A 17,121-nucleotide genomic window follows, 5' to 3' on the forward strand; every position below is an offset into this window, starting at 1 on the left:
TTTCATGGGGTCTCTTTTTCCCACTCTCTTAAAAATATGACCACCATCATAGGGTTAAAACCAACTATTTGATACCTTTAAATTGGACAACCATTTAAAAGATGAGATTGATTGGTCTCAAAAAGCTTATGGACAACTTTTTTAATCAAACGATTATGTACGATGAAAATTCTTGCATTGTTAGAATCATAATAGGTTGCCTTTTTGGTTTATTTCCAAATGTCTTGCTCAATGTTGACCTAGATATCATCAAATTACCTCATCTTAATGTCTCTTTTTCAGAAGAGAGAATATAAATAAAGCTATTGGAGGGATAGAATACTTTAAATGTTTTAGCTGGTGAGACCTCGTACCTTTTGACCAGAATAATATGAATTTTAATTATCTCTACACAGAATTTTGATAATAATTTAACAATTTCTTCATCGAATATTAGTTATTTAATTATAATTTTCTTATATTTTTAAGAAACTTAGGTTAAGTATGATAAAAGAAACACTTGCTTGAAAAATTATAATATTTATAATATGTTTTTGCGTGTTTATGAATATAATCAAAGTTGTTAGTATTATTAGAGCCATATATAATGTGTAAAAAAATAATATTTTAAGTCGTCATATTAGAAAGATAAACATAAGAATTAAAAATTAGAAAAAATATGTACTTAGAAACTTAATTCATAATAAAGTCTCATATTGAATCCTATAAAGTTGTAAACAAAGATGTAAAATTGTCTTTGTTTTAGTTAATCTTACCGCACATCTCAAGTCTTATTAAATAAGTCTTTGTTATATAATTTAAGCATTTATTTTTAAATTAAAAATTAGTTTAGGCGTAAATTAAAAATGATCTATTTAATAAAAGTTAATAAGAATTGCTTTCGCAAATGATCTTATAAGATTTTTTTTTTCTAAAATAGCACGGTTTTCCTTTTTATTTTCTTATCTACTGCGCCTAATATTTACGGGAGTAGCACACTTTTGAAATTGGTTTAGAATTTGGTTTATGAAAAATCATATCCTAACTTTCATTTTTGTTGAAAATAACTTGGAAATCAGTAAGAATTCGGTTATCGAGAAATCGAATTCTGAACTGAATTTTTTTAATTTTAATTTTCGTTTTCATTAAATTTTTTTATTAAATAATTATATTTTTAATTATATTTTAAAATAAATTAACTTTTTTATTATTTGACATGTAATATATACATAATTAAAAATTATATTTTAAAAATCAAGGAATAAGTGATTGATCGAAGATTATTTGTAGAAGTAGAAAAATACTTAATTGTACAATAATTCAAACTAAAAATAATTACTTAAAAAACAGTTAATTATTTAAAACTTCACACATCAAATTTGAATAACAAATCATCACTGCCAAATTTATAAACTTTCAACAACAACAAAATAATAATAAAATCAATTTATTTTACAATATAATTTTACAATCAAAATTTTTTTCCTTTAACAACTTTTCAATCGATTATTTATTCCTCTATTTTGAACATATATTTTTTAATAATCTATACATTACAATAATACTAAACTTAATTTATTTCAAAATATAATTATAAATTTTTCAATATTTAATTGTTTCAAAGAATTACATGAATTATCATCAACAATTACTAAATTAATTTATTATAATTCTTACCATTAATTTTTTTTCCTTTCCCTATAAAAGGAATAAAACTAAACAAATAAACAAAAATTTTAGCTTTCTCTTCAATTTAAAAAAAAAACGAAAATTAAAGAAAAAATATTCAGCTCAAAATTCGATTAATCGAAGTCTAACTGATTTTGGAACAATTTAAGAAAAAAACAAGGTCAGAATTTCGATTTTCGAGAACAAAATTCTGATCCATTAATAAAATATACAGTGTGCTATTTGGGTGATTATTTTTTGTATTTGTACTACTACAGAAAAAAATCGATCTTATAATCACATTTTTAACAATTTATATGTTAGAAAATGGATTAAAGTGATAATATAAAAAAAAAGGAGGTGAGTATCTTCATACATATATATTTTGCCAAATTACAATGATATTTTGACTGCTAAATTTTGACAACTTTCTTTTATAACATGAGATGTCATCTTTTAAATGGTTTTGGAATATTGAGAATGAGAGAAAGGAAAAGTGAAAACCCACTTAAAATATGATATCTAATATTGTAAGAGAAAGTTGTCAAAATTTAGTAGTCAAAAAATCATTTTTTCTTTGTCAATGATGTTCATAAATATAACATGGATAAGAAAACAACACTTCCCACCCTTTACCATGTAACATGACGAATTTGGTGGCTTTTTCTGAGATGACTTCATGACATCTTTGCATATCGAAGGCAAAATGCTTTTATCCTGCTGAAGCCATCTACAATATCGGAAGGATCCACAGCAAAACTAATTCGAACCCAATTCTTCAGTCCAACCATAACACCTAGTATCAATGATCATCATCAATAGAGACAAATTTACTACGAAAGTAATGAAACTAAGATTGCAGAAGAAGAAAAACATATTACCAGGAAGAAGAATGACAGATTCCTCTTCGGCTAGCTTGGCACAGAAATCCATGTCATCAATAATGTCCTTAATTTGCGAAAAGTTAATTTTCACCTGCCCCATTCAATTTACTATTAATTGATCATATGTGATCCAGTGTTAATGCAATAACATGATGACAACCTTAAAGCTCTTTGCCACTTACCAACACACTCATGGCTCCTTCTGGTTTGTTTGGGCATGTTAAGCAAGGAATCTCCTTGCATAAATCATAGAACTTATTTGCTGTCTCCCTCAATATACTAAGATTTTTTACGAAGAAATCATCTTTGGTTTTGCCAATGATGTCAGGTATTGCTGCCTGTAAACTTATTAGCTGTAATTTTTCTTTCGTGGGTAAACAAAATGGAATTTTGAATTTAATCTATGCTCAGAAGAAAACAAAAATGTTATTTTGCTTATGGTGGTTTTCATTGGTTATTACCTGCAAGATGGTTGGAAGGTCAGTTGAGATTTCCAAATTGTCGATCATATTTTTCACCAGCTGATAAAGAAAGAAAACAATTGCAAAATTCATACAATATAATCAGTCAAATATATGATGATGATGATAAGGAGAAAAATTTATTCCATTTGGTGTTGAAAATGATAATTAAGGAGAAATCTAACCCCAGTTTTGTGAAAAATTCCATGAGGGTCACATGTGGCTATCCAACCAATTCTCCAACCGGGAACCAACCATCTTTTTGATAAAGATCCAATTGTAATGACAGGGACTATTGATGAAAACACTCCCATGGGGACAAATGGATTGCTTCCGTAGGTTATATGAGCATAAACTTCATCAGAAACAACAAAGATTCCAAGTTTCCTAGCAACCTCAGCAACCTGCAAGACCACTGAGAAATCATCACATTTCATTTCCAACACTGAAACAAACATGCACTAAAGACTATATATGTGTACCCTTTTTAAGTGTTGGTATGTGAACACATTTCCACAAGGATTGCTAGGATTGATGAGGACCATAGCCACTGTTTTGTGATCCGCTACAGCTTCGAGGGAGTCGAGGTCCACCTCCCAACCTCTCTCGGGCAAAAGATCAAAGTGACGAACTTCAAGGTTGCAGCAAGAAGCACGAGAATCATATTGCGGGTAGCCTGGTCTTGGAAGGAGAATGTTGGCACCAGGGCGTGCAAGAACTGGTAAGATTATGTCTACAGCTTGTGTTCCACCAACAGTGATAAAAACATTCTCAGGTGATAACTGGTATGGAAGATCAGCAGAGAGATAATTTGCAATGGCCCTGTTATTAGAAATGCTTAGTATTACATGAGAGAGTAGTTTGAATTAGTATAGATAAGAGTTGAAAGTGAAGAAACCTCTTTGCATCGGGTAAGCCAACGGTGGGAGAGTAAGAGTTGTAGTTATAAGAGTGAACAGCAGTTGCAACAGCTTGAGAAGCATCGAGGCTTGTCCGATAGAGTGGGTTGTCTGTAGGATCTACACGACAGAGACGAATTAGAGGTTTCTTGTCTCCACTGTTTTTCACTTTTTCCATCAACATGTTATAGGCTCCTCTCACGGACACGGATGAACCCTTCTGCTTCTGCTTCCCATCAAAATTCCATTTCTTCTCACTTCCATTCTCCATTTCTTCGGGGTGAAGCTCCGACACGGCGCTTCCCTGCTTCCGATGCGTTGCGGACGCGGACACTCGTCGGAAGCGTGTATGACGCGGTGTCGGACACTCTTCTCTGAGCCAGACACGGCCCAGTTATTGGACACGGTAACAAGACGCGGCCGTTTCTCTATCCCTTTTCGAGAGTGACGCAGCGACGCTTGAAGGTTTGCCAAGAGAAATAGGATTGCAGAGGAAAGTAGAAGTAAAGAGAAAGAGTTTTTATAAAAACAATTTCAAAAATTATATTGGATACGCAAGTACTGAAAAATAAACTAAACATTTATTTAAGAAACACAAATAAATTTCAAGTTATGTTTTACAATAACGATATTAAAATTAAAAATATAACATAACACTAAATAATCAATAATTTAATATTTTTTAAACGTATATAATATATTATATTATAATTAATTTTAATTTGTGACATTTTTTATTTTTTATGTTTAAATAATTTAATTTCTATTACATTAATTTATGTGATTATATAATTAATATATTTTTCTATATATATTTCTATTACGAAAGTTTTTTTGTTAGATTTTGTTTTTTATTTATAATTGTTCATGTTGATTTTTATTAAATTATAAAGTATACTTGATATACTGTTTTTTATATAAATATTAATCTTTAGTTATTTAGATTATGATTCGTAATTGTTATATATAAATTTTTATTATAGAAGTTTTTTTGTTAAACTTTGTTTCTGGTCTTTATGTTTGTGTCGTGTAGGTATCTATGTTTGGTGTCTGGTCTTTATAGTGCCCGAGTGTGGTCAACGAAGGGAACTTAACATAAGCAAAGAAAAGATGCTGCTGATTAAGAAAGACGTAGTGGTTTGCATGTGTATCTTGTTTTTATATGCTTTTATATCAGTATGGAGTGGGTGGGGGAAGGGAAGTCATAACATAACTCCCATTTTTTGGAATAATCTAATTAACAATATTCTCGAGAATCATTAAACCTCAAATCCGACAATAACATTCTTGAATTTCTACACGGGAGGTATCGGAGCTGACGAAGTTAATATTTGATGGATTTATATTTTTTTTTAATGTATGAGTTATAGTTATTAAGATATTTATATATAATAAAATATTGATATATAAGATATTAGATATTATTTTTAATTCAAAGACAGTAAAATTGTGGGTTTTTTTATTTTATATAATGTTTGATTTTGTATTTTTTTATTTAACGTTAAACTTTAATTAACATTTAGATTATTTTTAACAATTATAAATTAGAGCTAAATTTTATTAAAAATTTCATTGATTATTTTTTATTTTGATTTAATATCTTCTTGTCTCATGTTGTTTGATATCTTTTCATTTTTTATTTTTTTTATCAACTTGCTTATTATTTTTATCCATCTCCTTTGAATCTAGTTGGTTTGCTTATCCTTAAAAGCGAATTCATTGAAATGCTATAAAAAATTAAAAGAAAAAAAGAAGACAAGTTGATAAATGAGTTAAGATAAAAATTCAGTCAATTAATGACAAAATAAAAATACGAATATTTAAATGAAAATAAAAAATAATATGTCTAATACACAATATAATAAATTAAAAAAAAAAACTCAATTAAATATGTAAATTTATGATGTAATTAAAAATTAAGTAATGACTATTTCAAGTTGAATCTTTTAGAAAATAAATAAAATGTAAAAGATAAATTAAAATAAAGAAGATAAACACAGTCTATATTTTATATATAAAATACTTCTCTCCTAATTTTTTAGAAAATTAAGTTTCTTTTTTTTTGTATTTTTTTATTTTAAAAAAATAAAATAATTTTATAACAAAAGATAATAATTAATTTTATGATTTTTTAGTTTTATTAATAAAACTAATAAGACAAGTATAAAAATAACATTATATAAATTATTATATGAATATCTAATGTGGATAGTTTATACAAAGGAAAATAGATCACATGATCAAGAATCAATGGTTGGTAGATGATATATTATAACAACAACTTGGAGTATACGGCTCTCAGAGACTTCTTAAATTATGGTAAGTTATTGGCTTAAATAATATTTTAAAGATTTATCATTATCATGTGAATATGGCTTGTGTGTCTCCAGATATTGATCAATATGCTGGCTTGCTTTATCTCTTTGGCAGAAACGAAAATTTGAGTAAGGCAAGGGATTTAATCCAAGAAATGCACTATGATCCTACTATGTAATCTAGTAATACGAAAAAGCATAAGCAGGTTCAAAAGAAAAAATGAAACACAAAAGCAATGATGCAAAACGCAAATAAACTTGAGAGAAAAGAATATGGAACACTGGAGCACAAGAAAGAAAGAAGAAACCACTGAATATTTCGAATGAGTCTTCCTGAATTACAGAAGCTACAGAAGATAAACAGTTACAAAATTAGCCAAAACAAGACGAGGCTCAGCGGGAAGAAGAAAAACGTGAAAACTGTCATCTGGAGTTCTTATAAGATATAGTGAGACTTGCTTTTAGAAATTGTGCTCAGGTCTAAAGAGAAAATTTCCACTATGCCATTAGAATGCAGTGGCAAGAGTGTTAAGGAAGAATTTTGGGCTAAAGCCTAAAGGGTCTATGAGTTGTTGTGGATGAAAATTTCTTGATCTCTGGAACAAATATGCCATTAGCATCTGTTACCGTTTGAGAACTGTTGAGAGAAAATTAATACTTATGGTATAATGACGCCTCTTTTGTATTTCAAGTTGTTTTGAATCCGAAATTGTAAATCTGGGTCAATAGATTTTTACTTTTTTATAAAATAGGGTAAAATCGTGAGGACTTGTGACGATAATAAAACTGAAGTTGTCATAATATAAACTGGTTTCTTTTTTTTTTCTTTTATAAAATTGAAGTTGTCATGATACAGTATAGATCGATTTCAGTGTATCAGAAAAGTGAAGTCGTTAGGACTCATGACGATATCACTTTCATATATACATATATAAAAGACAAAAATTGTTATGAGTCCTAATAACTATCACTTATCTGATTTATTGAAACTGACCTATATAATAACAATTTTACTTTTGGAAAAGAAAAAGACACCAACTTATATCATGACGACTTCGGTCTGAATGTTATCACCAACCCTAACGACTTCACCTGTTTAAAAAAAAATCAACCGATTCTGATTTATAATTTCAAGCCCAATGACATATGAAGGAGTTCCAAAAGGCCGCCGCGTATTACTAAATAAGGTAATAGTAAAAATAAACTTCTATTCTTTTCCTATTCAAGTTGAACAATATCTAGTTAGACACATTTAGGGCGTACAAAATGATCATTTGTTCCATAATTAGGATTACAATGGAGTAATTGGGTTGCGGTTTTCATTATTATTTCATCTAATTCTTGTGTTTAACTATATAAAATTTTTGTCTCATTTGAAACTAGTAAATCTAGATCTTTAATGCCCATTTCCTTCACAAATTAACTTAGGTAACAATTTGAAACAAGTCATAAAACAAAAATAATTATATAAAATATTAGTATTTTACATTATAAAAATATTAAAAAAAAGACAAATGACTAAATGTATGATTAGAAACAATTTAATACAACGAAATCACAAAAGAAAAGTATAATTAAAAAAAACACCTTGAAAATCTAAAAAAACTTGTTGAAAAAACAGAAGTTAAAGTTAAAAAATAAGGAGAATAAAATACATAAATTTTTATGTTATCAATTGAATTAAGAATTTAGATTGAACATTTGAAATTAAAAATTGAAAAATTAAAAAGATAAATAAGAAATAAAAATATTAGATATAATTTATAAATAAACAATAATGTCCCCGACTCATAGAGTCTATGACATCAGTCTTTACTGTTGAAAAAATGTCTTCATTTCCAGTAACGAAGGGATACGTACTCGTGATAAATGAGTCCCTCTCTCTTTGTGAAATTTCTCAAGAGAGTTTCCCTTATTATAATAGCACGGTGTCTGATTTAATAGTTTTTTAAGATCAACTTTGCTGGCTCAAAACAACTACACAAAGGTGAAAACAAGTCACGTGAAACAAAACCAGAATCACTTTAATATTGGACTTTTGTTCATTGCAGTATTGCCATTCACCAAAAATGTTTCTGCACGCTCATTTGCCTATCGTTGTGGCCCTTCCTTCTTCATATATGCTACCTTTCCTTCATTTTCATTTTTCTTTGATCGTTAAAATAAACTTTTAAGGCCTCGTTTTGATGAGACCATGTGATCATCGGTTGCAGTTTGAATACACGCAAACTTGGTTTTACGGCCATAACTTTGTGTACTAATGCAGTTACATGAAAATTGAAACATTGACCACTGCAGGTATTGAAGTAGAAGCTTCAGCCGCAGTTTCAAGCTTTTGGTGAAGGGTAATCATTACAGAGCAACATTTTGAATGTTCACAAACTTTATTTACTTCTTCATTTTACGTATAGAAAAGTCTAATTCATTTTGTTTCCATTTTTTTTTTATTTCATTAATACTTACCAAGGAATTATCCAAACAGGAGCTTCGTTTGTTGAAACGAATTATTTGACCACAAACCAGAAATGGTAACCTTGTGCTTTGTGTGAAAGATAAATAACTTTTAACATATGGATTATAATCTAGCCAAAAGAAAAGAAACAAAATAAGTGGTAATGATCATATATGAAAACAAACCTAAATTTCACTTCACCAGGAATCAAAAGAAGAAATGAATACTTACCAAACCAGTAAGCAAGCACAATCTGATTGTTTGTTTGTGTGACATTCAGGTGATGCTCATAATGGGCTTTACTTTATGGTTTGACTAAGCATCAGTGTCACAGCAAAAATCATGTTACCTTGTTTCTTCGCCATGCCAACCCCAGCAACGCATTTTTCAACTAGCTACTTTCATTTACCATATGGAACCAAACCACTGAGGAAGCCATACAAGATTCTTTAGTACCATGTTTTTTCAATTTGCAGAACCTAATCTATCGTTTCTGTACTTTTTTCTAAAATCAGGTTCAGTGTTTCTCCGTATATCTTGTGTTATCTGCACTTAGCAGTATAGTTGTATATTCTTACCCTTTTGGGCTTTTCGTGGACATAAAAAAGGTTATATCCAATGTTGATTGCTATGCTGCAAAATAGGAAGCTGCTACATGGAAACATGATCTTTAGATGGAATGGAAAACCTCATCTTTCCATTACAGAAAATCATAAAAGCGATATGCAACAATACTTATTTAACTATGAGTAAATCCCTAAAATATTTTTCATCAAATAATCGTCTTATCATGCTTCTAATTCTAAAGATTACCTTTTCATTGTATTAATGGTTCAAATTGTCACCATAGTATTTTTCATATGCACAGAACACGTTACTACATTGATTCTTCTGTTGTTTATTTTTTAAGAAAGATTGATTCTTTCTAATCATTAGTTTAATCCTTCATAAAAACAATTATAATTACATTTTAAATATTTAGAAGACTATGTCATGTGGAAATCTTTAAAAGACTAATGTGATAATAGACTAATCTTCAAAAAATAACACAAAAAGGTTGACGATTGACTCTTTTTAAAAATGGATGTTCTGCAATTCTTTCAAAAGTTAACAGCCTTACCTCTCATAACATATCTGACAGAGAACAGGACCCATACAGTTTGAAAATCCAGTTGGTTGGTGTGTGGTGGTCACAGCCTGGGCAACAGGAAACATGTAACAGACATTTATTGTTTTAAGGTCCCAGAAAAGGATATTTTGAAGTAGCAGCATGCATAGGAATCCATGGAAAATCAAGTTGATTCCACTTAATTATGGGCTTTGCAATAATTCTCCTTCATTATAGATCCCTTCTTAAAAAAGAACACACTTCCTTTACAAAGGTGAACTTGCAGCATACTAAAGGATAGCCCCGGTATATGTTAAAACACAGGGTGTGGCTTTAAGAAGGAAATCGTCAATCAAAACCAACTTATTCTGAATCTCACTAAAACTTCTACTTCCCTAATTCCATGGATTACAAACTAAAGAAGGAAAGTTGCTTCTTTAACACCATCTGCAAATTGTTTTATCAATTTTCCATCTTTCTCCTTGAGACATTTCCCACCAAACCCTGCATTTCTGAATAGTGATTGTTTTATCTCCTCAGGGCTAACGCAATTTCTCTGTTCACCTACCTATGACCATGAAATGAGTAAGTTTACGGTAGAGTTTCAAGCATGCAAATAAGATTGAAGGGACCAAATAGAATACATACCTCAGAACAAGATGCTTCCACTGAAAAGTCATTGAAGCTGCTTACAACACATTGCTGAATCTCAAGGCCTAATGCTTCTAATGTATTGACGGTTGATAGTAGCAATCCAGGCTTTGTAGCACAACAAATGCTGATCCTGGTGTCCTGGTCTCTCCTTTCAACATCAAACTGCAAATACATTTATTGAGAAAGTGGGTCTGTGATTATGCTTTAAGTCAGGGGGTTTGGTTTGGTTTGGTAGAGTACCTTGGGGGAGTTTCTTACAATTGCTTCATTTGGTTTCACTTGGTCTTTTGAAATGCCCAACAGATTAATCTGACTTGAGCCCTCTTCCGCCTCTTCTTCCTGCAACTTACCAATCCTTTCCAAGAGCTCTTTCATGTAGTCTATAGTATCCCCAAGAATAGAGGTCCTGTCCATCTGTTAAATTAAAGTTGATATTGCTCAATTCAGAGTGTCACACAGCAAATCAAGAAAACAAAGAAACCAAGTATGGGTCATGTTATGGATGTAAGCCAAACATGAGAATTCCAATTTCCCTTATACTGATTCAGACATTACAAAAAGGGAAAAGTAAGGGTTAAAAAAGAAAAGAAAACAAAAGACATTGTTTTGGAAATGACCTTGCTGATCTTGGGGACTATTGACCTAAGCATGGAAAGACGGTCATTGAGACGCTTTCTTCTCCTCCTTTCTGCCATGAGATTCTTTGAGGGCTGTCCCTCTAGCTTTTTGGACTTCTGTTTCCTCTCTGCATCATCAGACATGCCTGTGTTGAAGAGTGGAATCTCTGTGCCTTGTGGATTCTCAACACCTTGTTCCTCAACTTTGCAGACACTCTTGATTTCTTCAAAGTTGTTGTTGTTGTCATAAAAGGCAACATCTTCATCCTCCAGTGTGGGTGGAAGTGGAGGTGGGGGATCATCGTTGGCAGGGTGAAGGTGCGGCAATGGCATTGTGAAGGCATCAGGAAAAGGGTATGGTGGTAGTTCATTGGTGAAAGGGCATTCAAATCTGCGGTCTATGGGTGTTGAAAATGCAGCAAACAGAGAGTTAGAGGTGGGGAAAGATGGGTTCTCAAGAAAAGTGTCAAAACTCCAACCATTAGACAATAGCTCCAAGAACCCACTGGACAGAGCATTCCATGTCTCTCTTCTTGGAGCCACCAATTCATCTAAGAAACCAAGCTGAGAAAGCTCCATCTCTCTTCTTTCTCTGCTGCACACGGAAGACTATCTAGACACTGACTCTGTGACCTTCCCAAGCAATAATGTTTCCCAACTTAAAAAATAATTTAAATTATAGGTTAATAAGCAAGTTAATCACTACTTGTAATTACATTTCCTTTTGAACTGAAATTTATTTTTTATTGGAATGACAACGCGGGTTGGTCCGATCCGTTTAGGCTCAATCTGCATATTGTGGGTTGATCCGTTTCGTCCTGCACAATTTATGTGGACTGTGAACACTGGTCTGTCCCGCCTTGTACTTGGCTTGCGGGTCTGTGGACTGGCCAGTTTTTTTTAACTTTTTTTAATTTTTTTAATTTTTTTTAATTTTTATGATAAAACTTTTAATGTTTAAAAATTAGGAAACTTTACAAATTCACAAAATTAAGTATAGACTTTGAGGAGTTGGATGATAAATTGATAATTCAACATTTTCATCATATTTATATTCATACTATGACATACACAATGTATTATTTAAAATTTTAGTACATTAAAAAAAAAATACATAATACTTGTCTTTTCCAGTTATAAAAGAATTTGAAACGTGTTAATGCAAGAATCCATAAAAAAAGTAATTAATATACTCAAGTGCAAGTTTTTTTTTATGCGAGCTTGTGGCCGGCCCACGTGCACCGCGGGCCAGCCCACACGGGTTGCGGGCTTATGCGGGTTGGACCAATGCGAGCCTACGAGCTTACTACCCTGGCCCGCCTCGGATTTTTTAGCGGGCCGGCCCGACGGATCAGACCCTAATTGCCACCTATAATTTTTTACATTAAGTTATTTTTAAAATTTAATTTTATATATTCTTTTTTCAAATACATTAATACATGATTTTTTTATTACATTCATCATTATGTCATATCTCTATAACAATTTTTTATCAAATATCTATTTACTTTTTTTTAGTTAGATAATTTTATGTCTAGTAAGTGATTTAGCCTTATAATTTATTGGTTTGATTTCATCTTATTAATTTTTAGTTAATTTGGTCCTATAATTCTTTAAAAAATTTAATTTGGTATTCTCCATTAACGTTGTGTGTGTATATGCCATCTGTCATTTTGTGAAATTTTCATTTTCTAAATTTTTCTTAAAATTAAAAAAAAATAAAAATAAATTGTCATGTGTCACATCATGGTTGTGCCATATGTCAATTCGTGAAATTTTATTTTTTTAAAAAATTTTAATTTTTTTAAATTAGAAGAAAACTATCACGTGATAGATCATGGTTGTACCATGTGTCAAAGTAACAATGTCTATTTTCAATTTAGTCCCTATATTTACAATTTTGATTTAATTTTGTAACATATTTTTTAAAATGATCCAATTTTATTCTTTTTAGTTTGAGTTTAAATTAGTAATTAAGTTTAATTACAACTTATTTATACATGTTAAAATAACTTTTAGAGTTTATAAATCAAATTACTCCACCTAATTATTCAAATGATTTTGTTTTTTACATGTGTAAAAAAATTGAAGTATAAAAAATTACAAATGACAAAATATAAGAAATAAAATAACATGATTATTTAGGAAGTGTATAAATGATAAAAAATTATTTTAACATGAATATATAAGTTGTAATCAAACTTAATTACTAATTTGGTCTCAAATCAAATTATAGTGGACAAAATTGAATCCTTTTAAAACTAAGGGACTAAATTTAATCAAAATTGTAAATAGAGGGACTAAATTGGAAATAGTCAGTGGCACAACCATAACGTGTCACATGACAATTTTTTTTTTTTGTTTTTTAACAAAATAAAAAAGTAAAAAAGAATTTTAAAAATTAAAAATTTCATGAATTGACACATGGCACGATCATGTCGTGACACGTGAGAATTTAATTATTTAAAAAAAATTAAAATTCCACAAAATGACACGTGGCATGTACAAACACGGTGTTAACACCAACATAACGAAAATTATCAAATTGAACATTTTTAAAGAATTAGAAGACCAAATCAACAAATTATAGACTAAATCACTAATTAAGCCATAATTTTACTTTTCAATCTCTCTTCCTTCATTTCGTTTCTTTTTTATTCTTTTCTTAATCCAATAAAATGAAATAAAAAAATATAAGAATGAAAATAAAAATTAAATCAATTTTACATATCATTTATATCCAAGAAGAGAAGTTTTTGATTGGATAAAAGAGATTGAAATGTAAAAGTTCAAGTGTGAGAACCCCAAAAATTCCTTCTTCAAGAAACCCTTTTCTTCTCTATAAACATAGCTCTCCCAAAACCCTTCCTTTTTTAAAATTTTGAATCAGTTTCCATCCTTTTGAAGAATAAAAAATATTGGAGTATTCTACGCGAAGAAGCCTATCAAAATCCTCAATCAATTTTTCTTAATGGTGATTCAAAAATTCTACCCATTTTCTAAGAGTAACATTTTTTTCTTGCATGCAAGCCCATATTCAGTTTCCTGTCGCCTCTTTCGTTCTTAATGAATCACTCTCTGTTTGTGATCCTAAAAATTTTTCCTTTGATCGTTTATAATCAGACATTTGATTTTATAGATAGTGATTTCTGTGTGTAATGTTGTTTAAGGGATGAGAGCAAAGTTAGATAAACTTTATCAGGTAAGGGAAACTAGTCCTTTATAAATATAATTGATGTTTTAGCATCTTTTCTTTCTTTCTTTTTTGAATAAATTTGTTAAATGGATTGAGAATAATGAGAAAGAATAAGACCAATGACATGGAGATTTATTTTATGACCATTATTGAACTTAATAGTAAATGTGATTTTCTTAAATGGGTTCTGCAAAATAAATGATGAAATTTTATTGTTGAATGTGATTATACTGAGAATTTATATCCAATTTCTATGTTATTGCGAATGATGATAGAAATATTTTGAGAGGGTGAGTTATGTTGGTTTTACATATCCTGTTATGTGAGTTGTTGGTTTGGTTTGAATGATGATGGAAAGGTATGGAGAGGGTTGGTGTTGTTGGGTTTACATATATGTGATATGAGTTATTGGTTGGTTTGAATTGGTTAGATATGTATAACTAAACTGGATTGTGAATCATGACAATGTGTTGAGAATTATTGGACTTGTGTAATTGAATTAGAATAGAACGAGGATATTGAATTGATGCTTTGAATTATGTGTGGTATTGATATGGATTGATTACATGAGGTTTGCAACCATTAGAAGACTTTGACTTGTTAGAATAGTGATTTATAATTTACTATATAGCTATTCTTTTTATGTCACAAATTGTAATAGTGACTGTATTGAGCTATAATGGTAAATGTAAGAATGTTTGTGAAAATTGGTGTGATATTAATAGTCAAATTAGTTATTTCCAAAGGGAAATGCCAATCTATGGTGAGTCAAAGTGTATTGAAGGAGATTTGTTATGTGAGACTATTCTAACTCAACTAGTATCCAACTCACACAGAGGAAGATGCTATAATCTAGGTGGTGAGAGTCAAACGAGACTTCACTTGGCAGATGGTATAATCACTACAAGAAAATGTCTCATTAGTAACCAATTTTAGTGACCAAAAGTTGTTAGTCACTATAATGACTAGTTTAGATACCAATTTACAAAGAAAAAAAATTATTGGTTATTAAAATAGTCACTATTATGAATAAAAAATTATAATTGATCACTAAATTGATTTTTAAAATTAGCTACCATAGTTTTGGCTACCGAAAGAAATTGGTCACTAAAAATTAGCTACCTAGGTTTTGGCTACCAAAATGACTCAGTTACTAAATTGATCTCTAATTAATTAGTAACCAATTTAGTGACCAATTATAATTTTTTATTTATAATAGTGACTATTTTAGTAACCATTAATTTTTAATTTTGTAAATTGGTATGTAAATTGGTCACTATAATGACTAATAACTTTTGATCACTAACATTGATTACTATGAGACATATTTTTTTTATCATACTTAGGGAGTTAGTGAAGTTAATCCTATCATGACTTGATAGTGAGTGTGTGTGAGTGTGTTAAGTGTGTTGAGTGTCTGAGTAGGTGAGTGTGTTGAGTGTGTGTTATTTCTTTTTAATTCAATTTAGTCCATATATTCTTTATTTTTATTTAATATTTCTTATTTTTGTTCAATTTAGTCTCACTTTTGGTTGAAATGGAGCAATTTTGTCCCTTCTAAATTGAGACTAAATTTATTTTTTATAAATATTATACTAATATTTTTATTAATTATTTTTAAAATTTAATTATAAATTATTAGATTTAATTATAAATTGAACATAATTCTTAGATTCAATGTTAAATAAAATATAATTATTTATAATATGATTATAATATAATTATTAAATGTTAATTTTAAAAATATTAGTATTTTAGAATATAATTACTAGAAGAAAATATTTAATAATTATATTTTAATAATATTTTAAATAATTTAATTCTATTTAATAATGTAATCTAAGAATTATATTTGATTTATAATTAAATCTGATAATTTATAATTAAATTTAAAAATAATTAATAAAAATTTCAATTTTAGAAAAAATATTAGTATAATATCCATAAAAAAAATAAATTTGATTTTAATTTGAAAAAGACAAAATTACTTCATTTTAACCAAAATGGGGATTACATTAAAGTAAAATAGCAAATATAGAAACTTAATTAAACAAAAATAAGGAATGTAGTAACTAAATTGAACAAAAAGAAATAATACAATTTCAAACTAATACATGAGACTGATTAACATGTAACATATTGATAACTTTAGACAATTATTTTAAAATTTAAAAAAATAAAAAATAAAAATCAGTAGCTAACATTAAACTATTTAAAAACTATTAACAAAAATAATAAAATTGACGAAATTTAAATATTAAACACTAAACCAAAATAAAAATCAACTTGAATAAAAACAACCAAAATAAAAAAATCAAACATGTATTCAAGCCATTAGAAAAATTAAAAGATTATAATATCATCTGCTTATATGTTATGAAATATAAAGAGAATGACGGATAAGGTCATCTTAAAAAAATTTAATATTTTTGAAGTCTAATATTTTTAACTAAATAATCTTAAGAAAATCCTTTTGTTTACACTATTCTCGTAACTTCCACTTGTTTACTCTGTTAGCCAGTAGAAACAAATGCTGGTGTTGAAAAAAATTCATTCCTTTATGATTGCACCCGAAACTTTCTTTTGTTTTGGTGCAACACTCTAACTCATTTCAGCTGGCAACAATGGTACAAGAACCCATCCTCATCAACACAGTTGGCCCTACACAGTTTTTAAGTCTAGCAAAATTATTTCTATAATTTCCCTCAACTATCTACAATTCTTTCACCACTCCCGAGACATGAATTTCATAAGTACCATATGATATATAACATATATTATTATTACATGGCGACAACTTTATAACATATGATACATAAAATGAATGCATGATGGTCCTAGATTTTGTGCAATACCAACACAACACACTTGGGTTCAATGAGAGAACC

General features: G+C 29.3%; 2 protein-coding genes across 3 annotated transcripts; both read right to left on the bottom strand.

Annotated features, from left to right (window-relative positions):
* Positions 1-2,175: 2,175 nt before the first annotated feature.
* LOC114176302 (tyrosine aminotransferase-like) lies at positions 2,176-4,399 on the bottom strand. Its single transcript, XM_028061288.1, has 7 exons — positions 3,891-4,399; positions 3,475-3,814; positions 3,178-3,396; positions 2,993-3,052; positions 2,714-2,869; positions 2,529-2,622; positions 2,176-2,443 (listed from the first exon to the last, which is right to left on the bottom strand). Exons 1-7 carry the CDS (start codon positions 4,160-4,162, stop codon positions 2,325-2,327), a joined length of 1,260 nt encoding a protein of 419 aa, XP_027917089.1. The 5' UTR covers positions 4,163-4,399; the 3' UTR covers positions 2,176-2,324.
* A 5,339-nt stretch (positions 4,400-9,738) lies between these two features.
* On the bottom strand, positions 9,739-11,685 carry LOC114174895 (transcription factor bHLH61-like). 2 transcript variants are annotated; one of them, XM_028059628.1, is made up of 4 exons: positions 11,038-11,685; positions 10,661-10,834; positions 10,415-10,582; positions 9,739-10,330 (listed from the first exon to the last, which is right to left on the bottom strand). In XM_028059628.1, exons 1-4 carry the CDS (start codon positions 11,614-11,616, stop codon positions 10,295-10,297), a joined length of 957 nt encoding a protein of 318 aa, XP_027915429.1. In that variant the 5' UTR covers positions 11,617-11,685; the 3' UTR covers positions 9,739-10,294. The 2 variants fall into 2 exon arrangements, with proteins under 2 accessions (XP_027915429.1, XP_027915428.1); XM_028059627.1 differs by having other exon boundaries at positions 9,946-10,334.
* Between the last annotated feature and the right edge of the window lie 5,436 nt (positions 11,686-17,121).

This window comes from Vigna unguiculata, chromosome 3 (genome assembly GCF_004118075.2).
Source record: "Vigna unguiculata cultivar IT97K-499-35 chromosome 3, ASM411807v1, whole genome shotgun sequence".
Classification (NCBI taxonomy): domain Eukaryota; kingdom Viridiplantae; phylum Streptophyta; class Magnoliopsida; order Fabales; family Fabaceae; genus Vigna; species Vigna unguiculata.